Below are 26,961 nucleotides of genomic sequence, written 5' to 3' on the forward strand. Positions count from 1 at the left end.
CAGATGGAAGGGAGCAATTAGAAGAAATTCACTGCCATTATATTTTAAATTGTGCAATCTTACTCATCTGCCTCTAATGGCCATATATTTGCTGTGCCTTGCTTTCAGTTTGAATTGCTGTTTTGCTTTTTGTTGGGTGAAAGGGCTTGTCTTACCGTATACAGTCACTTTGGAGTCTCAGGAAAACTTTAAATCATTTATGTCTCCATTTATTTCCTTTCTTATGATTTATCTGAGCACTTATTTGAGGTTGAGCTTACTAGCACAGTAAGATAGAAGCCAAAGAGGAAGGAAGGAAGAGACAAGAAATTTTGTAAGATAAATTCACTGATAAATTGGTGGAAAGATGTAATGGTGTTAAACAATAAGGTGCATTTGGGCTGCAGCAAATGAGGAACAACTTTGAATTAAAGGACAGTCAAACTAAAGAACACTTTTGAAACAGTTAATCCTGGTGTTTTGTAGAGACACTTTGATCAGTGCCTGCAGTGGATAAAGGGTTTTTCCTCTTTCAGTGCTTTTTTTCTTTTTTTTCTGAAGTCTGTGAAGAACAAGGTGGATAATTGTACGTGTGTCATTTTATATGTTTAACCTTTTTACGTGTAAAAAAAGGATTTCCCTTGTCTTCATTTACTGTAAGCTTTGGATAAATTAGATCAATATAGTTTCAGAAATTGCACATTTTTTTGCTTTAGATACAAGGATACTACTGAAAGAGAAGATAATTTATGCTTTCAAATGTAAATGTATTTCTGGGTGGTATGTAGATAGGGAATTGTCTTACTTAAAAAAACATGGTGATTTTATATTTTCCAAAGACTAAAATGAGTAGGAAATAGAAAACACCACTCACATGCCAGAAAATGCCATCGGATGTTCCAGCTGATGGAGGATTACATGAACAATACTGAGAGCAGTTTGGAATAAGGAAGTGCTGTGGAAGTCACTGTAGCAAGGGTGGCAGGCAAAGATATGGCTTCACAGCACGCTGAAAATCTGGGCCAAGGAATTGTGGTACCAGACCTTGTCCAGTTTTCATCTGAAGGGACGCTTTAAAGGAATACTTAACTTTCAGTTGCGTTCTCTTCAAAGTATCTTGTCCATGAGCAAAGCTTCCATCTAACCCTATAAATTACTGTTTGGCTTATGCCCCAGAGTATAAGAGTTTACTGCCCTATGAAATTGTTTTTGTTCTTTCTAGTGTAACGTAGTTTGCTCTCATTTTTCATATAAATATCTAATGAACATTCCAAACTATGAAAAATGAAGCTCTTTCAGTGACTTCAGTGAGAGCTATGCAGTGTGAAATAGAACTTCATGAAAAAATTTAATGAAATTGATAAACTCAAACCAGTAACCAATTGTGTCTTGTACAATTTATTGTTATAAATACAGTTATTCCAGATTTATGGGAAAAGGTTTTGGCTTTTTGGCATATTGTCTGAGAACTCTACCTTAAAACAATGTGATTACTAGAGACTTATTATCTAGTCAGCACTTAGTATCCATTCAACAGTACTTAAATCTACAGCCGACATAATGCAGGAAGTCACCTCACTTGAATATATAATATATGGCCGTTCAATATGTAAGTACGGGATCAACTTTTAAGCCATTTTTAATAGGCTTCAAAAATATTATACCTGGGATTATTCTTTAATTAATATTTTGGTCAATTTATAAAAAAATAAGATTCTCTCAATTCCAGAACACCAAATTGCTTGTCACATATCAGATGATGCCTTGATTTAAGTTATCCTAGAAACGCAAGAACTTCAAAAAGACTTTCATACAGCCTTTAGAGATTTATGTATCTGCCTGTGCATTCAGATTCTTGAGTATGCTATTCTTTTTGGCCATTTTTCTAAGGTCTGTGAAAAAACTCTGTAGACGCACATATGGGAATATAAAAATATGCTTACAGTTTTAGAGCTATTTGAATATTCTAAGAAGCTCCTTAGAAATTTATCTAAATATGTTATGCAGATCTGTTCATAAAGGAAGAGAAAAGATATGATGTGTATATTAGATGTTTTGGACCAGTAGTTCAACAGGAAGACAGAGTTGAAAGGAACATGCAAAAGTTAAAGACTTTGTCATGGTACTGGCAGAATGAAACTATGATTTTTGAAGCCGAAGGCTGTAGTAATGGAGAAAGTCAAAGGAGAATTCATCTTCAGAAACTAGGAGGCTTTAGGCTTGAAGTGATGTTGAGGGAGCACCTGGAACACCTAATCAAGTTTTCACCCATATTTGTATTGACTAGATGTAGTAATACAGAAAAAATCTATCAAGATTTTTTAATGAGGCTAGAGACACCTCCTTGTTACAAAATGTGCTTGATCTGCAGAATATTGATTCAAAATTTTTTAATGAGAATAAAAACAGCTCCTTTTTCTCAGAAAGCTGTTGAGCTGGAGGTTGTTGAAGGCTACGAGGACATGCCAGCACACACGTTTACTCTGTTCTTCTGCTCTTCATATTTCAGAGACAGAAGAGGTATAATCAAGGCTAGGTGAACCCTTGGTCAGACCCAGAATAGTTGTTCTTCTGTGGATATTCTTGCAATTGAAAATCCAGTGTGCTCTTTTGTCAAGATTTAATTAAACTGAGAGCTGACATAACATTTACAGTCACAAATCTGAAAAGGAAAGGGGAAGGGGAAGGGGAAGGGGAAGGGAAAGGAAACTATTCTATATATAGAATACACATATATATATATAGAATATATTCTACATTCAAGGTGCAGATGGAGCTGAATTTGGTGAGGGATGTGAAAGATAACAAGAAGGGGTTCTACAGGTACACAGATAGGAGGAGACAGGCCAAGGAGAGTGTACCCCCTCTGATGAAAGGTAATGCGGAGCTGGCTTCCTCTGACATAGAAAAAGCTGAGGTACTCAATGAGTGCTTTGCCTCAGTCTTCACAGGTGGTTAGGCTTCCCATGTTTGCCAGGACCACGAGCCTCTAAGTGAGGGTGTGGGGAGTGATTTCTGCCCACTGTAACAGTAGAACAAGTCCAAGACCTCCTCATCAAATTGAACGTATATAAATCCATGGGGCCAGATGATATCCATCCGAGGATTCTGAAAGAGATGGCTGATGTGGTTGCTGAGCCACTCTCCAACATATTTGAAAAATCATGGTGAAGTCCCTGGTGATTGGAAAAAAGGAAACATCATTCCCATTTCTAAGAAAGGGGGAAAGGAAAACCCAGGGAACTACAGGCTGGTGAGCCGCTCCTTTGTGCCTGGGAAGATCATGGAGCACATCCTCCTAGAAGTTATGTTAAGGCACATACAAGACAAAGATGTGATTTCAGACAGACAGCATGGCTTCACCAAGGGCAGATCGTGCCTGGTCAATCTGGTGGCCTTCTGTGATAGAGTAACAGCTTTGATCAATAGGGGAAGGGTAGTGGATGTCATCTACCTCGACTTCTGCAAAGCCTTTCACGTGGTCCCTCACCACATCCTTCTCTCTAAAATTGGAGAGGTGTGGATTTGAAGGATGGACTGTTCGATGGATTAGGCTGGACACAGCCGAAGGGTTGTGATCAATGGTTCTGTGTCAGGGTGGAGGTCAGTCACAAGCGGTGTTCCTCAGGTTCAGACTTGGGACCGGTGCTCTTCAGCATCTTCATCAGTGACACAGATGATGGCATCGGGTGCATCCTCAGCAAGTCTGCAGATGACACCAAGCTAAGTGGTGCATTCAATACATTTGAAGGGAGAGAAGCCATACAGTGGGACCTGGACAGGGTGCTGCACTTGGATCGGATCAATGCCAGGTATTTATACAAACTGGGGGAAGACCTCCTTGAGAGCAGCCCTGTGGAGAAGGACTTGGGGGTGCTGGTGAGAACCAGACGAGAAGCTGAACACGAGCCAGCAGTGTGCGCTTGCAGCCCAAAAGGCCAACTGTGTTCTGGGCTGCATTATAAAAGGTGTGGCCAGCAGGAGAGGGAAGTGATTGTCCCCCTCTACTCAGCTCTTGTGAGGTCCCATCTGGAGAACTGCATCCAGGGGCCCCCAGTACAAGAAAGTCATGGAACTCTTGGAGCGGGTCCTAACATGATCAGAGGGCTGCAGCACTTCTCCTATGAAGAAAGGTTGAGAGAGACCTCATTGTGGTCTTCCAATACTTGAAGGGAGTGCATAAATAGGAAGGGGAACAGCTGTTTACGAGGATGGATAGTGGTAGGACAAGGGGGAATGGTTTTAAACTGAGACAGGGGAGGTTTAGGTTAGATATTAAGAGGAAGTTTTTCACACAGAGGGTGGTGACATTCTGGAATAGTTTGCCCAAGGAGGTTGTGGATGCCCCATCCCTGGAGGCATTCAAGGCCAGGCTGGATGTGGCTCTGGGCAGCCTGGTCTGGTGGTTGGAAACCCTGCACATAGCAGGGTGTTGAAACTAAATGATCACTGAAGTCCTTTTCAACCCAGGCCATTTTGTGATTCTATGATATGGTGATATTAAAATATGGAACTAAATACTTCTGAGGAGATGCAAAAAGGAAGAAGTAATGCTTTATCACAGAGAATTAGACAAACTTGGAAGCAAACGTTACGTCCATTGTGGTAATAGGTAGTTAAGAATTCTGTAGATAATAGGTAGATAAGAATTGTACTGTCATCAGTATAATTTTATTAGTAGGGAATCATTTTGGCCTTCAATCAGAATAATAGTATGCTTTTTTCGTAGTCCATTCAGTGACAAACCAAGTGCAATACATAATTAATTACTTAAGCTTATCTAATCTGTCTTCATTAATTACCAAGAAACAGGTGTTTTCTGCTCATGCTTGGTCTGAGAAATGCTGGTGAGAGTTTTAATCTCTCTGGGAAGTTACTGTGAAATAAGATGGGAATGAATTTATTTTCAAACTCCACTGTAACTGTCCATGTACATGCTGCTTTCTTGTAAAAACAAGTTTCCTTTTTGAGAGAGTAGACTTATCCATTGTTCATAGCAGATGGAAATCTGCATACTCTTTAACCTTACATTGGTGTTTCTTTCTTTCTTCTTTTTTTTTTTTTTTTTTCAGTCATATCATCTCTGGGAAAATTGTATTTGAGTGAGTCATTTAAGTCACATTGTACCGATTCATTGTCTGAAAAGATGACACTGGCTGTGTGTATAGGAGTGCTGGAAGAAGTCTCTGAGACTTGGAGAGAGATTTCAACAGATGGTCTAAAAATAGTAAGAATGTGCTCAATAGAAAATGCCAGGGATTGCTGGATAAGTAAAATATTTTCTTCCCCCTTGCTAGATGTAGTTCTTTAGAGAAGCTGGGCTTCCTTCTGACTAGATGTGAGAATTAAATCTCAGTCAACTTTTAGGGCAAAATCTTGATTGTTCTTTAGAATTTGTGAATATGTCTCCTAATTCCTAGTTTCTACTTTCCTTGCCTTTTTGATGGACCTACTCTGACTGCAGTTTCTCCAGTGCCACAAATATGTTTTTACTGTGCCTGTTGATTTTAAATCATGCAGTCAATGTGCCCAAGTTAGACTTGGCTTGCAGTACCAATCTGAGACATGCAAATTGTAGGAAAGCATGGCAATGCTGTGTGACCATTAATTCAACTTAAGATTTCCCATGTGGAATTGTCTGTGAGCTTTTATCATAGACGTCATTGCCCTTCTGCTTCTTGAGGACCGACCTAACTGCAGCAGCCACACAGATAGTGAAAGGTACTGTTTTCCAGTAAAAAATCAACAGCCTCAGAGAACTGATCGGTGGTTAATTCCATTTCACAGAGTGTAGCATTCTTGATGTCCTTTTCACATAAAGGATTTTTCTCCAAATATCTTTGTAGCATTGCAGCTGGAGGAGTCTCTTTAACTAACTATCACATTATATTTCCTTCATGAAATGCTTTGGTCTTGACAACAGTTGCACTGATGGTGAGAAAACTAAGCAACTAATACCCAACATAGAGTTATAGTATTTTGGCTGTTATTGGAATTCAAGATCTGAAAAAGTTAACTTCTCAAAATTCACATTTCTAGTAGCTTTCGTTGAGCTCTTCTGGGATTTGAAAACATACATCTCCCTGGAATATTTCAGTGTAAACTACCAAAGTATCATTATCATTTACAATTTGAGAAGATCTACGTGCCATGCTTGTTCCTTTCCTCTTTCTCTTAACAGAAGTATGTGTATTTCACTGATGAAACTTCTTCAATAGGCAGGGAAAGAAAGTTCTCTGAAAATGTGGGGAATAAAAGATCTATTCCTACTGTGTATTTTTTCCACTTCAAAACTTGACAGTGATTAATCATAAGGCATTGCAAACAAAGGTGCATTATTATTTTAGCACTAGACATTTGCAGAAGATTTTGTTTTAGGATCAGTGCTATTATTTGTGCAATGAACAGTGAGTGAATGTAGCACAGCTCTCCAGTCCTTATTTGTTTTATTATTTTTCCTTTGTCTTCTGTTATCTTCATTTTTTATTCTCATTTACCACTTTCATCAAATAATATAGTCTGAATTTTTTTGTTACTACAAGGTGGAGTTTCTTTCTTATGAGTCATATGTTTTTATCAGGTTGTAACTCAGAGTAAATTGAAGTACTTTCATTTTTCATCTTGTTGCATCGTTTGGCAGATTTGATGGGCAGTGCATTTCAAAATTAGTTAATTTTGAAAACATTTATGACTACATTTTTCTATTATAATGAGTGAGATATAAGTGCTCCATGGATAATAGTTTTTTCTCTGGTATAATTTTTGAGAGATTTAGGTTAAAAAAAAAAAAAACCAACACAACATAATGAAGGATGCTTAAAAAATTTATATATGATAGAAGAGCCTTATCAAATTATTGAAACCATGGGATCAGATGAGTAGCATGGACATAGAAAAATCCATCAGGCTCTTGTAGGTATGGTCTGTTGATCAAAATTCTATGTAGAGACTGGATTCATGTTAGAATAGGCTTTTATTTCAGCCTGTATTAACAGCATAATGATGACCACTATACTGCAGTGTTCAGTAAAAGTAATTTTGTACTTACTGATTGTAGGTTTTTTGTGTAATTGCTTTTTTGGGGGGATTTTTTTTTCCTTCACTGTCTATATAATATGGTCAATCTATTAAGCATTTTATTAGAAAGGAGTGAGCTGTAGACATCTTTTGCCAGTTACTAAGTACCTTTAATTCCTAATTTATTACAAAGCAAGCACTTCCATTTCGTTTTTCAGTTAATGATGATTTCTTGTAGCAAGGCTATTATTTGTATGGAAGAAACTGGGTCTGTACTCTTCTAATTTTGAAACATTAAAATCTATGCAGTAACAAAGCCTGGAAAACACTTGCAAAGTTGCCTGGTAGAAAAAAAAAGACATCCATGGCAAGGGCTGATCTGTGATCCAACCACCTTCCCAGTGTTCGATCTGTTTTCTGTATTCTAGTCCTTCCTTGACTTACAGACGTTACTTTTCAGATATTTGACAGCTACATTATAAAAGGAATCTAGATTTCTCTTTCTATTGCGATTTCCTGTTAGCACATTTAATTGTATTCACAGCTGCATTCATACATCTCATGTCAATGACGAGCCTTGACTGAGGTCGACTGAGATCTACTTACTCTGGCTAAGCTCTTCAGAATTTGGCTTAGGTGAACAAAGGCTCTTCCTCCCAGTAATCACCATTTCTTACATGTGATTTTAACTGAGGACTTTAATGGAAAGTGTAAGTTTCCTCCTGTTCTTTCCTACATGGGTAAAGGCTTTCTCCTTAAGTTTATTTCTTTGGTGCTTGATAGAGCCTTTGTTCCTTTCAGAAGGTCTAGGAAAAGTGAAGCTATATTTTTACCACCTGAAAAAAAGGACAGTCAAGATAATACCCTGTCCTAGTACAACTACTGACAGGCTACATAAAAGCAGACTTTGATCTTACCTTTTAGTCAATTCCCAACAAGCCAAGGCAAGGAGAAAGCTTCATGAAGAACAGGCAATTAAAGAAATGCATTACAATTGTCCCCTACGTAACTACCGTAGAGAGCTGAGCACAAGCAGAGGAGAAGGTTAATAGGCAGACTTGCAAGGGTTTCAGAAAAGCTTAAGATTTTCACTGCTTGTTAAAAATTCATGCAAGCCAGCATGGAGTGCATTCCCTCTTAGAAATAAGAGAGTAGACTTGCATCAAATTATTTATCATACCTGATCCAGAATCTTTTATCTAGTGATGTCTGAATATAACCATCTTTTAGTGGTTCAACGCACAGTTTCTACCTCTGTTCTTGCTCAGTCCTTATTCAGGAAGATATACATGTATGTCTAGTGTATAACTTACAAACCATTGTTAATCTAGAGAATCAATATCTCTGTGCTCAAACGAAAGCCCAGTGTGAATCATTAGACAGTAAAAGCATCCAATTCTACATTTCTGTTTTGTATTTTCTATATATATAGGTCTTTTCTTTCATCCAAGAACAGAAAAATATCTTTACAGAAGTTATTCCATTGAATAGGAATCATTGTGTTTTTACCGCCATTTCTACATTGGTACTACATGTCTAAAAGCACACTAACTCATGTTTGATCTACATGCTCTCTTTTAGTGCACGCATAGATCTTCTGAACACTTTCCAACTTCTTCCTTTCTCTCTTTCTAAATTCTGAAACTTATTTCCGCTTTCTGAGTGCATTTCTGGATTAACTTTGGACTTGATGACATTTCTACAGAGGTGCTTTATGAATTAAGCTATTCATTCATCCCAACAAGCTAGAAGGAAAGGCATTATTAGATCCACTAACTGCTAAGCTTCCTCTCAAGAGATCTGTTACCAGCTAGTATGAAATACACAGAGTCATCACACTCCTCTGATTGTTTTCTGATCCAAATTGTAGAATCATGGTTGAAGTTTGAAGGGAGCTTAAAATTCTAATCCCCTGTTATGTGCAGGGATACTTTCCACTGGGTAAGCTGCGCACAGCCTCATCCACTGTGACCTTGAACGCTTCCAGGGATCCACACCTTTTCTGGGCAGTCAGTTTTAGTGCATCACTATCTTCTGTATAAAAAATTTCTTCCTAATACCAGATTTAAATTTCCGCTTAGTTTAAAACCATTACCCCTTCTCCTATCACTACAATACCTGATAAAGAATCCCCGGGCAGCTTGCAGCCCCCCTTTAAGTGTTGGGTAGCCACTGTAATGTCTCCCTTGAACTTTTTCTTCTCTAGTCTGGATGGCTCCAACTCATTCTCTGATCATCCTCATAGCCCTTTGCTTTACTGTTTTCTTATAAAAGTATTGCTATTTCTTAACAGTGCTATGTCTTCAACTTGTGTTTGGAAATATGAAGACTGGAAGCAATATACCAGACTTATTTTTATCCCTACATGTGTTACTACCTCCAATGGTAAGAAATCAGTAGATAAATTTCCTAATAATTTTTAGATCCTAAACGGTGTTCTTATCCAAGTGTTCCCCTCTCAAAATACTTCAAAGTGAAATAAATATAATTAGGTTATAGAGCTATAGCCTAGCTATATTAATTTTGTATTTAACCTGCAGTCTAGATACTAAATTGAGTGAACTCATCCTTCCTAGCTTATATAAAAGAAGGTTACTTATTTTATAACTTAGTCATAATGTACAAGTTGTTCTGTTGGGAAAAATGAAGTGTAGATTTTCAAGAAAAATAGTGTAAGCAAGTCCAGCTGTTTTAAACTTAAATTAGAAGAGTTAAACTGGTGAAAAGGAACATTTGTTCAGTAATGAGAATTAAACTCATTACTGTGGATGTGGCAGACAATACCTTGAAATGTTAATTTTATTAGCTAAATGCACTCCATCTCAAGTGGAAATGAACTGATATTCAGATATGATAGGATAATGTACTTAGATTTATCATTGCTGCTGTTTTTCTTAGAAGGGGAGATTAAAAGTCAGGTTTCCCTGCCTGCATACAGCATTTAATTGTAAAGGCAAACCCTGAACACCTAATATCAAGAAAAAGTGTGCAAGGGAAAAATAGAACACTAACCTACCATTAAAATCAGACAATCCAGAAGAATGTAACTGAAAAGTGCCTTAGTATTTAAAATAAAAGGGAAAGGGAGTGATATAAAAAATACCTAACAGAAGATCCCCACGGGGAGAAAAACCATCTTCAGAGAAGAAAGGCTATATTTATTTAAAAAAAAAAGTTTTTTATAAAATCCAGCTGTTCTTGGGGTGGAGTTTCTTTTTCTGCCTAAACATACTCTAAGGAATGCCAGAAGCTTCTGTGTCATCTTTGTGATGCTGGATGCATCCACTAAGTGTGCAGATTTGGGATTGTGGCTCCAGGCAGCAGCATTCAGTGAAGGATCTCTCCAGCGCTGTGCAGTGCACTGGACCTCAGAAACTGAGTCCCATGTCAGAGAGTGATAACAAGGAGACACACCACTGTGGGCACTACATCTATACAGCATCAAATTTTAACAAAGACCTTTTAGGATGCATTTGGGACTATGTATAAAATGTCCTTGGAGGTGAACTGTTATTTTCACACCTGACCCATCCCCAGAACTTCTTGAAGCATCTGTTTACATTTATACTCCCCTAAACACTGAATCCAAACCTTTACTGTTTACAGTTACTTTACTGTTACAGGCCCATTAGTACTAAGAATTTTAGAGAAAAAGAGGAAAGAATAAGAGCCACATTCACAGTCAAGTTTGCTTTTAAAGGAAAATATCCAACAGGTAGAAGCCAGAGTTGGAATTCACAGTGTTACTTAGATGTAAATCAGAATTGGTATTAGCTAAACCAAACCAACAAGCCCCAAACAAACAAACAAACAAAAGAAAAACAACTTGAAAATATTTAAGAATTCAGGCATTTATGAAATTGTCATAAAAAATGTTTCCCTGGTCCTTAGATAACAAAACAAAGGGGATCTGCTTTGTCATTAAGGAAGTACTAGCTTTTGAGCCAGAAAGTGGAAAATAGTAGTGTATTTCTTTTTTTTCATATTATGCCTCTAGAAATTCTAAATCTGCAAGTAGGAAGGCCCACATTTCCCCTGAGGGAGATCTTTATATCTACTGTGATGATAAAAAAGGATATAATTCTGAAAGTATCACAGCAACCGATCGGTAAGTGAGAACCATTTTCAATTAGATTCTTTTGGCCACAGATTGTTTTAAACTTTGACTGGGCATCTTCTCTTCCTGATGAAATATAAAGTGATTCACTGTTGAGAGGAAAATTCCTCTCACAGCTTTAGAACTCATTTTTTTAGAATCTTTGCAGCCTCTCTCCTTCTTTCCCCCCGCCTTAGATATTTAATTTTTGCCCATTCACAAACATCTTTACTACAGATGAATTTTTCTTCTTAGCTACTTTCTTTCAGGGCTCAAATGAAAGTTGACTTTCATTTACACAAATGCAGAAGTATCACTAAATAGTCAAAGGGTGAAATATGTGGGTTTTTTGTTTGTTTGTTTGTTTTTTAATGTTTCAGTGGTTTTTTATTGTTATTTTTTTGTCCTGCAGGTTTGGTGGTTGTGAGAATATCCCTTACAGTTAATTTCCACCAGATTAGTAGAAGCTGTAATGATACATTCATAGTGCTTCTTCAGAGAAAAAAAATTGCAGTTTAGAGTGGAAGTATAAAATAACAGACATTTCTTGCTTCATGTCACTGTAGGGATAGACTCTGATCTCTGAAGCCAATAGCCAGTATGGAGCTGTAGTGTTTTTTTTTTACTTTGTTCTTTTCCTATTTTAGAATGAACATCTGTTTTGCCCGTGATGTAACTACCTGTGTGAGTGCACGCGTTCTTGAAATACGCTTGGCTGTATGCTTATGAATTCATATGTGAATGTAAAATACAGTTATAAAAGAAATGAGTGAAATGCTTTTGTCCAAAAACTTTTGTGTTCTTTCATGGTTTCCTTAAAGGCACTTTTTTTTTTTTTTTTTTCATAAGAAGGGAATAAAGTTTTGAGTTGAAAGGCTCATGACTGTAGCTGACTTGTCGGTGAACAAAGCATTGAGTCACTGGTGCATTAAAAGCATCTTTGTCATAAATACTAAGGGGTTTTGAAAATTTTTGTTTTTACTTGACTGAAGAAAGAAAGAGCAAACTCTAGGATCAAAATACTAACTGTTTTTGTCTCTTATGAAACAAGATCTCAGAAGACCTCACAGGATTTTCCATGATGTTTTAGTGTGCTGGATGTTGTCTCTTTTGAGCATTCAAAGTATAGTGTTATTTAGATTATTTATTTTTTTACTTTTTCCCTCAGTTACCTTACACCAAAAAGTATTTACACTGTTGGCTGAGGAATTGACCATGATGAGTAGATTAATTGTTTGTTGGGTATCTGGTGAGTTTATGAGAAAGAAAAAGCCCTAAGCATTTAGGATATATCCTTAATGCAGATAATTGGTGACTGCAACAAAAGAGGCATAGTGAAATGAGATTTAACTAAATTTGGGAATGAATAGCAGTGAAAGTGTTTCAGCATGGACTTCAGTGCAAGCAGTAGAACCTACAAAGAGCTTGGGTTGTAATACATAAAGCTGAACTACCCTGAAGTCTGTATAAAACCACATTGGTGTCCATATTGTTTTTTTGGGTAGCTAAATGAAAGTAGCTCTGGAAAGAATTGCATGGCTGCATTCATACCTCTCAGTTGCAGTAATTTTAGATTAAGGAAAATGCTTACATTTTGAACAAATATCGCTTGTGAAATTTGATCTTCAACTTGTAACTCTATGTTCTTAGGTGCCAATCCCTCTTCATTCCTAATCTAGAAAACTATTCTTAAGAGCATCTGGGTATACAAAAAGAATGAAAATATGCTGATTGTTGTTTAAATAATGGTTCCTAAAAGTTCCTAATTATCATAATCAGTGAAAGTGTGAAGCAAAGTAGTCACCTTATTTTTCTGTTATATTCAGGTTGGTTTTTTCCATCAAAAATTATCAAATAATGAATTCTGCTTAGAAGGAAAGTCTTCAAGGATTCACTGTTTCTTGTCACCAGAACTTGAGTGTGGAATATCATGTTTGCAATTTTTCCAATTACCTTCAGGTTGAACACAATTCCTGGCAATTGGAACAGATTTTCATTACAGACAGGTCAAGGGAAGAACTGGAAGAGGAGGAGAAATCCAATTGATTTTCCTCATGTTCTCATATGCATGATGTGGTAATGTCAGAAATGTACAGTCTGCTATCAGACAGAGGCTGTTTCTGCCTGTGACAGTGCCCTGCTTGCCTCACAGGATAATTTCTTCTGATGAGGCTTTTTTCTGAGTCCCTGGCATCTGTTCTGCTTGTTGGAATCAGAACTTCTATGTCTTTGCATATTTCTGCAATGTCTTTTGGAAGGTTTCCATAGACTCGCCTTTCTGTTTTCTTGGCCTAGTGACCAGTGAAATATAATTCATCTTAAAAAATTAAATCTACACTTGTAGGCATCTGAGGATGTCCTGCCAGGACCCAGGTGGGACTGGGCCCTGGATATGCTCTGGCTATTAATCTTCAGCTTTTTCAGGAAATAGTTGATGTGTGATGAAGCTTTCAGTGAGTTACTGTGAGCCAGGTGAGGTATGTCTTCTAATTCTAGAAATGAAGACAAAGCAAGTGTGTACCTTGATCACTTCCCCTTCCATGATAATAGGGCTAAGTACATAAATGAGAAGATAAAATAAATTAGAGGGTAAATTGGTTCTGAATAGTGTGGTTGTGGTGCCATCGTGGAACACATTTGAACTGAAAAGTCTGACATCACTTTTTTTTGGTGTAATGACAGTGCCTATTCCTAGTATCTCCTCTGGTTGATCTATAGTGTAGTGCTGGATCCTACCCAGAGAATTAGATAATATAGCCCCTGTTGTTACATTTAGCTTAATCTTTCAGTTTTCAATTTAGAAAATTCATTTGTTAGTGGTAGTTTTCTAGCAAGTCTGCTCACTATTTTCCAAACACATGTTCACTTCTTCTGACACCCACCTCCACACACTTGAGTATTTAATGGTTTACAATTAGCATGCCATCTTGTGACTACAGAACCCCTGAGAGGTAAAATGAATATTTATCATTTTAAAATGAACACAAGTTTAACCATCAAAATGATGTAAGTACTACGTTTACCTTTCATTTGACTTTTTTTCCTTACTGAAATCAGTGTAGGGAAGGAAAGGTAAAAGCCTATTGATCCATCACGCTGACAGTATCTTCAAAATCTACCGGTTTTTCTTTGGTGATATCCTATTTCCCACCTGTATTATACAGGTGTATACCTGTAAGCAAGTCTAGCCTAGCAGGGAAAAATTTAGAGTGCATTTTTTTTTGTCACAGTGGAGGAAATGACTCAACATATTACTGTAGATGGGGGCTGCTTATGTCTTGGTTTTTAAAGCACAAGAGTTATGAGCTGTTGACTGTGGTGTTGAGTGGCTGGACTGAACTGTGGATTATGAATGGGCAGAGAATGCACTGAGCCCAATTTCCAGCTCTCAGCTCTGCTTTCCTTCCTTTCATGGTTCCCTGGCCCCAGGTGCTGGATATCACACCGAATAGCTGTTAGACAGAAGGCAGATAGATAGTTATCATCATAGTGTTCATATTAACTGCTTTATCCTCACATCAAGCTCTGGGATGACTGAGTAATGCCTTAGTTTTGCAGATCTGAAAACAGACAACGATACTGATTGTGTGCTAAATCTATTTTATTTTCCTTGGAGGAGGTGAAGAACCACCATTCATCAGTGCTATCTTCATGTTTTTAAACTGTTTGGAAAACCCTCAATTTCATCTACTCTGTCATATATTATTAAAGATACAAGAATGGTTACAATCACCAGTCCATATTCCTTCTAGAACTAACTGAAATGAGTCTGTCTGGCTGATTTCCTTGGTCACAATAGTGCCTTCTAGTGAAAATCTCTCTGAAACTTATTTATAATCCTTTTCACTGACCAGGTTTGAATACTGCTTTTCCTTTCAGTAACTAAACAATTAGCTTTCATTTCTTCATACAAACATCAGGCAAGTTATAATTTTAACAAAGGGAAATTTGAAGCAAAGTAGTTCTGTAGGTAGATATCTGGAGATTGAAGGATACCAAACATTTGGAAACAGATCTTTGGCTTTTTGACTGCAACCGCCTTTTAGTTGCTGGAAGTTATAGTACATGAATACACACTGCTAGAAAGGTGTGTATAGAAGCCAGCAACAGGAACAAGCAGTCATCTTGCCAAATCAGTGAGAAAAGCTGACAGGGTGAAACACGTAGGCATGATTTGTTTTTATGATTCAGAGCCATAAATCCTCCATTGGCGCTTGGTGCCTGAACTGTCTGTCCTTTGACACCTGTGAAACAAATGATAAATATATTGCTATCACATACAAGTCACCTGTTCTCAAGCCTTCTTTCAACTCAGTTTGGGAAGATCTTTGTTCACCTGTAACCTAAATACTAGATTTAGAACCTGTCCTCAGTACCTTTGCTAGCTATTTTGGAGCTAGCTCTAATTACTCCTTATACAGTCTTCTGCCTCCTATGAATCCTATTCTAGACGCTCTGCTCTCTGTGTGTCTGGGCATCTAGCCCAGGCTGTAGATTTCAAAGGCAGCAGGGTGCTGAGAGGTTAGGCACTGTAATGTTTTAAGTACCTTTGTGGATCTAGCATTTCTTCATTACCTGAAAACTGATACCCTCTTATTTGTTTGAGCAACAGTTGTGTATGCAATATATAGTTATGAGCATATGCAAAATGTTTCGTATGCCTGAGATAGTTTATACAATTAATTACAAACACAGCAACAAGGCTGAAGTACATTTTATTTTGTTTCTATTAGTACTTAACACATTCTTCATTGAGAGAAGCTGAGATGCACGATACTGTTGTGATTGAACTTGCTGCTGCAATGATGGAATTGTATTTCTTCTACAACATTTTGATTGAAAATAGTTTTTTTTTTGAGATACTGCAGTTTTTCATCGCTTGATATACGTTTCACACACCTTGTAGATGGCAGTATACAGTACATTACATATACACATTTTGCAATATTTGCACTTGAATTTCATGTGGAGAAAATGTTCTGTTTTTTCTTCTTCTTTTTCTTTTTCTTTTTCTTTTTCTTTTTCTTTTTCTTTTTCTTTTTCTTTTTCTTTTTCTTTTTCTTTTTCTTTTTCTTTTTCTTTTTCTTTTTCTTTTTCTTTTTCTTTTTCTTTTTCTTTTTCTTTTTTTTCCTAAGGGCCATTGCATGAACAGAAATTGTTGAAAAATATACTCTCAAAATTTATGAGGTAACAAAATGGTGCTTTATATCATTTTTTAGGATCTGTTTTTCTTCTTGTGCCCGACTGACTTTGTTTTGTTTTCCAGTTTGCATTGTTTTCCAGTCTTTCATTTTGCAGGATGCTTGCTACATATTTCCCTTGCATTTCATTTTCATATTTCACTGACAGATTGGAAGCCCCCTTACTTGAGAAAGAGGTTGCAGTAAAGAGCTTTTGAGCGTGTATTGCCTTACCTTAATATCAGTTTAGAAAGTTTACTAAAGCTTTTCATAGTATGATGAAGAGATATAAATATCATCTCTAAGTTCATTTGTTAATTAACAATTTAGAGTTTTCAGTGATAGCTCACACCTCTTAAATAATTACGCTAACTTAATTATGAATGTTAGCAGTTTGAAGAAATCTGTATCTATTCAATCATAGATTAACACTTCAAATTCTTTATTTGATTCTGTAACCAGAGTATTGCTAGCCTTATATTCTCAGCTGAAAAAGCAGAACTGTTTTATAGTTCCTGACTCAAAAGAACCACATTCTGAACATATGATAACTGTTAAACTGCAAGTTTGTGCTTAAATGCAATCTTGTGGGAAGTTTGGTTTCTCAACTGTGACAAATCAGAGTAGTTCTGTGGAGTGCAGTCCAGCTGAGCCACGACTCAGCGCTCATGGATCTGGCTCAGGATGTTGTTTTAATTTCTATATAAAAAATAAAATAATAGCTAACTGAGCTGTAATCTTTAATTCAGTATTAACTGTGCACGTTTGTAAAATATATTCTTCAAAATGTATAACTAAGGTAACTTTTGGCTGGCTGTGCTGCCTTTTATCAGGTGAGCAACTTGCTTGCTTTGCCTGCCTGCCTGCTCAACAATTCTTCCCTCCCGTCCTCTCTCCTCTTTCTTCCTCTCTCCTCTCCCTTTTTTTTTTTTTTGGTCCTTTTAATTTCTTTCAGGAGGTGTTTGCATTGCTCAGTCACTCAAAATTCCTCGGGAACCAAGACCAGGAGAATTTGAAAAGATCATCAAGCGCTTATTAGAAACTCCAAATGCTCGAGCGGTGATCATGTTTGCGAATGAAGATGATATTAGGTGACTGTTTCTTAATTTTGTTTGTTGAATATGTTTTCTCTTCACAAATTTGCACAATTGACTGTAGAAGAATAGAGTAGAAAGGGAGGATTTAAATATAAACCAGTGAAAAAATGGTTGGAAATTTGCTGTATAAGTAATTCAGTTGCAGTCAGACATTGCTCTGTTCCTTTGTATCATGGAGAACTGGAATCTTAGAATAATCTAGGTTGGAAAATACCCTTAAGATCATCAAATCCAACCATCAGCCTAACACTGCCAAATTCCATCTGTAAACCATGTACCTTATCACCATGTCCGTACTGTTATGTACCTCCAAGGAAGGCAACTCCTCCACTTCCCTGGGCAGCCTGTTATAATGCCTAACCACCATTTCTATGCATGAATTCTTCCTCATTCTAAGCCTCCCTGGTGCAGTTTGGAGCTTTTTTCTCACATGGTATCTCTTCTCACCTAAGAAAAGAGACTAACACTCTCCTTGTTGCAACCTCCTTTTAAATAGTTCTGGAGAGTGGTGAGGTCTTCCCTCAGTCTCCTTCTCTCCAGACTAAACAGCCCTAGTTCTCTTAGCAACTCCTCATAAGTCTTGGTTTATCAAGAGCTTCATTGCTTTTCTCTGAATGTGTTTGAGCAAATCAATAATCTTGCACTAAGGGGCCCTAAACTGAACACAGTATTTAAGTTGTCTTGCCAATGGCACATAAAAGTCTGTCACTTCTCCAGTCCTTCTGGCCAGACTATTTCTGTTACAGACCAGAATGCTGTTGGCCACCTGAGCACACTGTTGGCTTATGTTCTGCTGGCTGTTGACCTGTACCTGGAGGTCCTTTTCTAATGGGCAACTTTTGAGCCACTGTTCCCTGAGCCCATGGTGCTGCATGGAGTTGTTCGAACTGCAGCAGCTGACACTTAACCTTGTTGAATGCCATACTATTGGATACACCCCATTGATCCAGCCTGTCCAGATCCCCCCATAGAGCCTTCCTACTCTTAAGCAGATCAGCTAACTTGGCGATGTCTGCAAACCTAGTTAGGGTACACTTGATTCCCTCATCAGATTAATTGATGAAAATATTAAACAAAACTGGCTGCAGTACAATACAGGTGGAGCCTGGGGAGCACCACTTATTACTGGCCTCCAGTCAGATTTAACTCCATTCACAGCAACCCACTGGGAATGTCTTCTAGTCATTTTTTTACCCAGTGAATCTATTTCCAGTTCCTAACTAAAAGTACAGCTATAATAGATTTTGTAACTGAAAAGGAAGAAACCAGTAAGAATGCTAGAAAACTATGTCTAAAAATGAAAGAAAATTAAAAGGTATAGCACTGTAGGTTGAGTTCAGTACACTAGTTGTTAAGCATATTTGAGACCTGCCCAAATCAGAGCCTGTTTGGTTTATATGAGCTTACTTATGGGATTCTAAAATTCTTTGTACATGCAGTTTATTTAATTAGGCATTTGTTTATTTATTTACAGGCGAATACTGGAAGCAGCCAAAAAAGCTAATCAGTCTGGACATTTCCTATGGATTGGCTCAGATAGTTGGGGGTCAAAAATTTCACCAGTTCAGCATCAGGAAGAAATTGCAGAAGGAGCAGTAACCATCCTACCTAAAAGAACCTCTATAGATGGTAGGAATGCAATGGGACAAAACCCAGTTCTCCAATAATGTTCAAACATCCTAGCTCTCTTAAAAATATAAATTAAAAAATATATATGTGTCTTCCTGGAGCTCAAGGAAAGCTATGCAAATAAATATTTGGAGTTGACTCTACCAATATTCATTTAGTGCCTTTGTTGACTTCACATGGGATTAAGTCCTTGAATTCAGTGTACATCTGTCCACTTGGGATTTGGTAACATAAAGATTTCTAGATCTTGATTTTTCTATTTATTAGGAGCTTAGTCAAGTTAAGAATTTAAGTTCTGCAGCGTTCAGCTTTTAACTTTCCACTTCCTTGCCCTCAAGGTAGACCACAATCTTAGGTACCTAATTCTCTTATCAGGGCAGGTATAACGTTAAATGTCTCCAAGCACTGAGCAGACTACCAGAAGAAAACTGAGGCTGTCTGAAATCTTTCTGTTCTCTGCACATGTGCAAAACTTCAACTAGGTGAAGTTTCCATTCCCTCAGGGATAGAGCCCGGAGGGATTTTTTTGTTCAAAAAAATAAGTGATTATTTAGTTAGGGAACTGAGGAAGTTTGTTTGAATGGCTTTTGTTTGCTTTGAATATAGCTCAAAGCCAAGGAGATGTTGAATCTGCAATTAAGCAGTTTTATAATGGTCTAATAACTACAGCACATGTGGAGGAGAGTTTCTTAACAATAGTCTGGTGATTCTTAGTGCAAAAAAAGAAGAGCAACAGATGGATGTTAATGAATTGGCTCATTCTCATGGGAGGAGATGCATCTAGGATCTGCTTTCCTCTCCTAAACTTCTTATAAATTTTTCTTTAAGAAGTCACTGTATTAACAAAGTTTATCATGCGGAGTATGAGACACTTTTCTGGCAAGTGGAGATTGTTTCTTTGTACTGCCTGCTGCGGTAACGGCCATGTTAAGTCCTGGACATAAGTGCTGTAAGCTGGGAAATGATTAGAAAAATGGCACTATAGATACTGTTTGGAGAATTTACGTTGATGGAAGTATTTATGAAGAGCTTAATCCTATTGGTATGTTGTCATGATTTTATTAAATCTCCTGGATTGATGGAGTAATACTGGTGCAGAATCTAATCAGATTAAGGGGGAATCTTTAGTTTCCCAGCTTGGTGGGCAATTTATGTGACTTGGAAGACTTCCGGTTCAGCAGAAAGGTACTCAGTGAATTTAAGTGGCCATGAAAAGAAATTTATTTGAACCTTGGCACTTGAGTCACTTTGTCTAATTTCTTGTAGGTAGCTAATTCTTTATTTGGTCATCCGTTGTATTAAAAGTTAAGTTCCCTTAGCCATCTGCATGGCATTATTTTTTATTATAGAATTCTGCTGTAGATTTAGAGATGCTGTGACTGCTGTGGGTATTTAAAAATATATTTTTCTACGGCAAATATGGAATAGTAATAAATATGCTAGTATTTATTTCTTAGATATGCTCATAAAATATTATTGCAAATAGTACCTACAGTTTTTTCTTGTTATGAAATTCATACAAAATGCATTATAATCTTTAAATGACTATCTTTTGCTGTTTGATATTTTAATGCCTTTTTCTCTCTTTCTTAAATGTAGGATTCGATAGATATTTTCGGAGCCGAACACTTGCCAACAATCGAAGAAACGTATGGTTTGCAGAATTCTGGGAGGAGAACTTTGGATGCAAGTTAGGATCCCATGGAAAAAGAAATAGCAACATCAAGAAATGCACAGGTAACTGTGACAGTAAAACATTATAAGTCACTTATTGGAGTGCTGGAAAGGGACAGCTTCCTGTTAGCCTTTATAGTGTGTCCCTTCAGTTCTTCTATACAAACCTGCACTGTCATAAAAAGTGTGACATTTTTCTCAAACCCAAAGAAAAGTTTCATGGGCAGTATTTGAGAAAGTTTGTAGTTAATTTGTGCAAATCCAATGAAGGTACAGATTTTCTTAAAGACCTATGACTGTGGTTCAGTTCCATTCCTGTTTTCAGTGACCTTTTCTCTCACCCCATGTACGGTTGTCTGTATGCATTTTGTAGAGAACAGGTACATCACAGCAATTTTCATATTATTATCCCTAGAAAACACAGAGCACAAATTAAATTGCTTTTGAACTACTGAGGTCTTGATGGTAGGTCAAGTCATGAACTCCTTATTTAGTTTACAATCTGTGAATGAGGATGGAGTAAAAATCAAATCAATATGTCCTTAATACTTGTCCTTATGTGAAAAGAACAGGATTCTGTATTGTTTTATAAAGCTGAATGTCCCTATGAAGTTTAAACAAAATTTGTATGTAACTGGAACTGGTTTTCTCAAACTTGCTTGTTCAGGCATCATGGTAAGACACATTAGTCATGAAAGATAATAGGGCAGTCACATTAGTAACTTTGAGTTTTGTCTCACCTGGAGGCTGGCTTTTTGTTGTCCCTTGCAGAGCTTTCTATATATTTGTTACCTTTAATCTTCTGTGACTACAGCAGGCTGTTTATTTCCATATATGTGTATATTTCTAGTGTCACTTGCTTAATTGCTGCTGTTACTACCAATACTGGCATGGACCTCTGTCTCTAACTAGTAGTACCAGCAATACTAGTTTTCTGAACTGTAAGTTATCCATGTACCTTGATTTTTGATGCAGTGTTTTCTTTCATCAAACATTATTTTTCATATGGAATGTGAACATTTTTGTTTGCTTGCTGTTCCAGCATACAAAGATTTGAAAATGAAGCAAAGATATCACAGCGTACTCTTCTAAAAAACTGCACTGAACTTTGGATCTGACAATATTCATGTCATTCCTTCAGAGAACCAAACCTCAGTGATTAAAATAGATAGCAACAATTGTAATTATGATTTAAGGGAGTATGGTAAGAATTAAATGAAATTTACTTCCATTAACCTCAAAGAACATTCATATTTGATTCCACTCTAACTGAAAATTCTGAAGAAGTCCCCTTTACATATAGCAGAGTGTATGTGTATATAGACAGTTCTTCATGTTTGTATACATAAACACATGGAAAGCTGACATTAAATAAAGTTGCTTACTCTACCATTTTAACATGTGCAATGTGAGTCTCAAATTCCAATCTGACATAATGAAATATAGTTTTACTGAGATTTGTTTCCCCATAGCATTTCTTCAAGGCATGTATTTATCACACTGTTTTCAGTTTTTGAACAGTAAAGTGTGGTCCTTTAATAAAACATCAACAAAAATGTTAATTAAAAAACCCCTTCCTGCACATCCTTTTACAGTTACAGTAGTCTCTCCTTCTGTTTTGTATGGTTAGCATTTTAACTGCTCTGCCAACCTAATCAGCCTTTAACTGCCTATAATAACTGACTGCACTGCTAAAAATAAAGATGGAAGAAGAGTTTCCAAAAGCATGTGGAAGCCTGTTTAAATCAGTCTGATTTCAATTTGCTCTATCAAACTGAGTTATTAATTTCTCTGAAAAAAATCTCAGCACAGTGTAAGAGACCTTTATCTGGAAACTTTACAGAAGCATTACTTGTTTTCTCTTAACTAACCTATTTGAAAGTATAATTGTACACCTACAATATCAGTAGAAGGAGATTTACTTGTGTATATATGTTTATATATATATAAAATCCTATTCTGAGGAACGTATAAAACAAATTTAAAATTTCAGTAGCAGGCTGTGCATCTTCTGAAGGTGAAGTGCATTGCTCTCTATTTAGTTTGGGTAGCAGTTTCATTCTCAAAAAATCTCTCATAAAGTAAGGTTTTTTCTTCAGTGAGATCTTTGAAAAGTTTAAAAAATCAGCACAGGTACAATATAGATGTTATGCAATTTACTAGTCAATATTTTTCAGTTGTACCACAATTCTCAAAAGGTGCTAAGGTTTAAGAGGGACTCTTCCACACACAGAAGGAGTTGCATGCTCCTCTACTTTGTGCAGCTTGTGTGTGGTGACCAGTACATATAGGCATGAAAGGTAGAAAGACCAGTTATTACTTTGCCTTCCTTTTCCATTTGCCATTTTTTTGAGTCTTATGTGAAATGCTGCTTATGAATGTAACATATAAATCCTTTGCAGAAGAATTTTTGACTTTTTATTCACGTTTATAAAATGTCTATTGCTATTTTGTCTAAGTACAATAGTACGAAGTAAAGATTACATTAGCAAGATTGTGCTTCTTCAGTAATAAGCAAGAGCTAAGATGGTTGTTGAATCTTTGTGACCCATCACATCATTTGGATAGGTGAGACTTTGAGGACTGTTGTACTTACGTTAATTGTTTATTACTTTCCTTTTGACTTTAACTCAAAATTATGAAAATTTGATCAAATTAAACACATTTGGTCCTCCTGTAGAGGACCAGTTCCCGCCCTTACTCCTGAAAATACAGAGGAATTCCAGAAGATTCAAGTTGTATTTAGCTAATGTGAAAAAATATTGCTCAGTAAGTCTAAAGGCCATCACATCAGGCGACCTAACATATACTGAACATTCATTGATTTAATTCCATCATTTCTCTTGCTGTTATCCATTTTGTTATTTTGTTATTTCATCAGATAGTTCTTTCAAATCTCTTTATAATATATCCAGTGGATTGTCACTTCTCAATCTAGCTGTCAGATGTAAGATTCAGCTACAAACCATGTCATTTTAAAAAGCTGCTTATTCTATTATGAAAAGGAAATTGTTGATGTACTCCCTAGACATCTTTGTTTCTCTATAGTTTTATTCATAAATAGGAATTCAAGTCTTGTATTCTGTTGGGAAATGTATCAATTTTGGATTTAGAATGTTTTATAAAGTTATGAGTCATATTCCACTCCACAGTAGTTTAGTGTACATTGCCATACAAAATTTGATAAAATTGCTGGCAAGTTGGAACACTTGCAGCGTGCAAATGTACGTGCACACATGTGTGTGTGTTCATTAGTGACTTACGGGCCCAGAAATTCTAATTCCAGCTCAGACCTCTGCAAAACAGACATAACCTAGTGAATGAATTGTTGCGTCAAGTACAATTTTATCTGAATTTTGGAACTGCACCTTCTAAAGTATAGCCTCAGAAAACCAGCAAATGATGTCACTAATGATATAGCTTAGATCTAACACATGTAAGAATGTCATCCATATGAAATCCTTGTTCCTGGGAGGCAACAAGAATTTACTCTGTTATTCCCAGTACCTGCTCATCCTCCTTGAAAAGCTTATAGTAAAAGGAAGTCAGTAGTTAAAATGTTAAATGTTGCGTTCTGTTCTTCACTGGTTTGCTCTTCTCCTTTGCCACAAACAAGTCCTTGCTGTGATGGAAAGATGGGCTCTGTACAAACTTGACTCCTATATACCCCTCTTCAGGTAGGAAGGATATCTTTTGTTTTCCATGATAAGGAACTCATAATCCTGTCTTTTGAGGGGAATGAATAATTGGTTTAGTTTTGTATACGCATCTTTGTCATTATTCAGGCATTTGTATGTATGCAAAGCATTTATAGATAGATAGATAGGTAGTAGATATATTTGCTACCTGACCAGATATTCATTCAAATAAAACAATAAGAAATAGTTCGGATCTTAAAAAGAATGTTAGCTGCATAATTGTCAGTGTCCTTGGATTTGGCCAGACAGACTGAGCTGCTTGTTACTAATGTCTATAGGAGGTTACTCATCTTTCAGACTTGTTGTTTGCTGTCCAAACATATAAGTACTGTTCTGTCAATGGAAGAATTTGGAGGTGAAACTTCATTAGCAAAATTGGCAGTAGGCATGTTAAAGTGATTGAAAAGAATCTCCACTGACCACAGTGATCAGAGGATGTGATACATTTTCTTCTGATCTGTTGCCTGGGGAGTTGGACAGGGAGAGAGTGACTTCTTCAAGGTACCTTTTCCACCCAGGTACCCTATGACCATGTCTGTGTTACCAACTGATGCAGGGCAAAGCAGTTTGTTGTGAGTGTCAGAGATCCTCATTGTGTTCTTTCAGACAATTTTACTTCAGATTGGCTGTAGTTCTTTGATCTGAAGGGCTATACCTGTATTCCCACTGCTTGTTCTTATTTTTTTCTTCTGAAAGGAACTGAGATTGGATGCAGTGAAACTGCTCTGCCATGTGAAAGTGGAGACAGTCAGGAAATTTGTTCCAGAAGTGTGTTCCTTAGCCAAATTAAACATGAGTGTAGCTGCACTCAAGGAATTGAGCAGGTAGAGTTGAAGACATGGGGAAGAAAATCCCTTTCTAATGTTTCCAGAGAGTCTGCATGACAAGGAAAAACACCTCCTCATGGTACTGATTCCTCCAAGTAAGTCAGAAAGATATACAGTCTTCTCTGTGCTCAATGAAAAAGAAAAAAAAAAAGACTGAACTTTGTCCTTACTTGCAGAAGACTATTAACTACAAATTACCATCATATTATTCCACTGATTAGCTATTCTGGAGGGAAAAAAAGCCTATTTAGTATGTAGTGCAATATTTGTAGTCTACCTTTTTATATTCCAGGAATATGTAGTAATTCAATATATATATTTAAAGTTTACATACTTTCTCAGTAGATCCCCAAAAAGGTGGCTTGTTTGTCCTGTTTAATGACTGCAGAAAAATGTCATCTACATATATGCAGGAATACAGACTGACTTCTATTGTAGAATATATGTACAGAGCTGCCTACCAAACAACTTCTTTATTTGTTAATATTTAATTTGCAAGTTTTGCAACAAATTAAGAAACAAGGGAAAATAAAGTAGTAAAATAAAGAGAATTATGTGATCTTTCTATTGTGATATTTCTAATGATTAATTATGTTTGATATCTTGAAAGTTTCAACTTATCCAGATGTTAGATACCACCAATATCCTAAATAAATCTACCTATGTTACAGTTCTGCAATAGATTTGTCATATTATTAGTATAGGTAAAATATGTGTTTCATAATTTCATGAAGCAACAATGAAAATACTTAGCATGAACTGCTTTTAGATCATGAATATTTTCAATATATTGATGATAACTTATCCACCTGTACAATCAATTTCATTTATAAATAATTGGTCACCTTTTGAGAAAAGGAGTTCAAATTGGTCATCTGTAAACAGAAGCAGATGTTCTTCAATGTACTGAGTAGAATTTTATTGCACAAATAAACCTAGCAAAATCAATGGGGCATATGTAATGGGCTCTGGAATAAATCAGCGTAGAAAAGGAGGTCAGAATTTGGTTTTTAATGGAAAAGCATATCCATTAAATGTACCAGTTATAGTTCAATATTTCCAGAGACTCATTTCCAATATTTGAGATAAGTATTTTTGTATGATGCGTTCTTAGGAAAGGTCAGGTGGAAGTCCAAGCGTTCTCATTTTGTGTTACAATCAGGGCCCAGGGGAGGAGAGGTATATTTGTTATGTTGAACTTATACTGGTTAACTGCATGGCTGGACATAAAGATATTGATGCAGATTCTAGCTCTCAACTAGTATTTGTTCAGGGCTCCCTTGGGTGGAGCTCATGAGCTCACATGGAAAGATTTAACCAGTTGTTTAATTTCTGACTGGCAACCTCTATCTCAGTAAGCTGTTCAGGCTGGTATGACTTACCATGTGAAGATACATACCTCTCTTCATTGGCTCTGATGAAGACAGATTTAGATGACCCATTTGGACAAGGTGACTCACATTGCTCAAGTCAAGTGAAACGGGTCTCATTACATGGTTGCATGGATCACCACCTTCTCTGAATATGTGTGACTCTTTGCCCACTGATCATGTAACAGATTTTCAGGATGTTGTATTCTGTGGAATTACCTAAAATATTTAAAAGGAGTTATTGTATGAGGTTTATCAGGTTTATGGAATCACAGAATGGCTTAGGTTGAAAGAGTCCTAAAAAGATCATATAGTTCCAACCCCCAGCCATCAGCAGGGTTACCAGCCACTAGGTCAGAGCGCCCAGTGCCCCATCTAACCTGGCCTTGAATAC

General features: G+C 36.7%; 1 protein-coding gene across 8 annotated transcripts in view; it reads left to right on the forward strand.

Annotated features, from left to right (window-relative positions):
- GRM8 (glutamate metabotropic receptor 8) overlaps positions 1–26,961 on the forward strand; it is a 329,240-nt gene that overhangs the window by 136,245 nt on the left and 166,034 nt on the right. For all 8 annotated transcript variants that reach the window (XM_048937591.1, XM_048937089.1, XM_048937011.1 and 5 more), the window contains 3 exons: positions 17,228–17,363; positions 18,844–18,998; positions 20,598–20,735. In XM_048937591.1, coding sequence (XP_048793548.1) covers positions 17,228–17,363; positions 18,844–18,998; positions 20,598–20,735 — 429 coding nt within the window. The remainder of the gene's footprint in view (positions 1–17,227; positions 17,364–18,843; positions 18,999–20,597; positions 20,736–26,961) is intronic.

This window comes from Lagopus muta, chromosome 1, assembly GCF_023343835.1.
Source record: "Lagopus muta isolate bLagMut1 chromosome 1, bLagMut1 primary, whole genome shotgun sequence".
NCBI classification, from domain to species: domain Eukaryota; kingdom Metazoa; phylum Chordata; class Aves; order Galliformes; family Phasianidae; genus Lagopus; species Lagopus muta.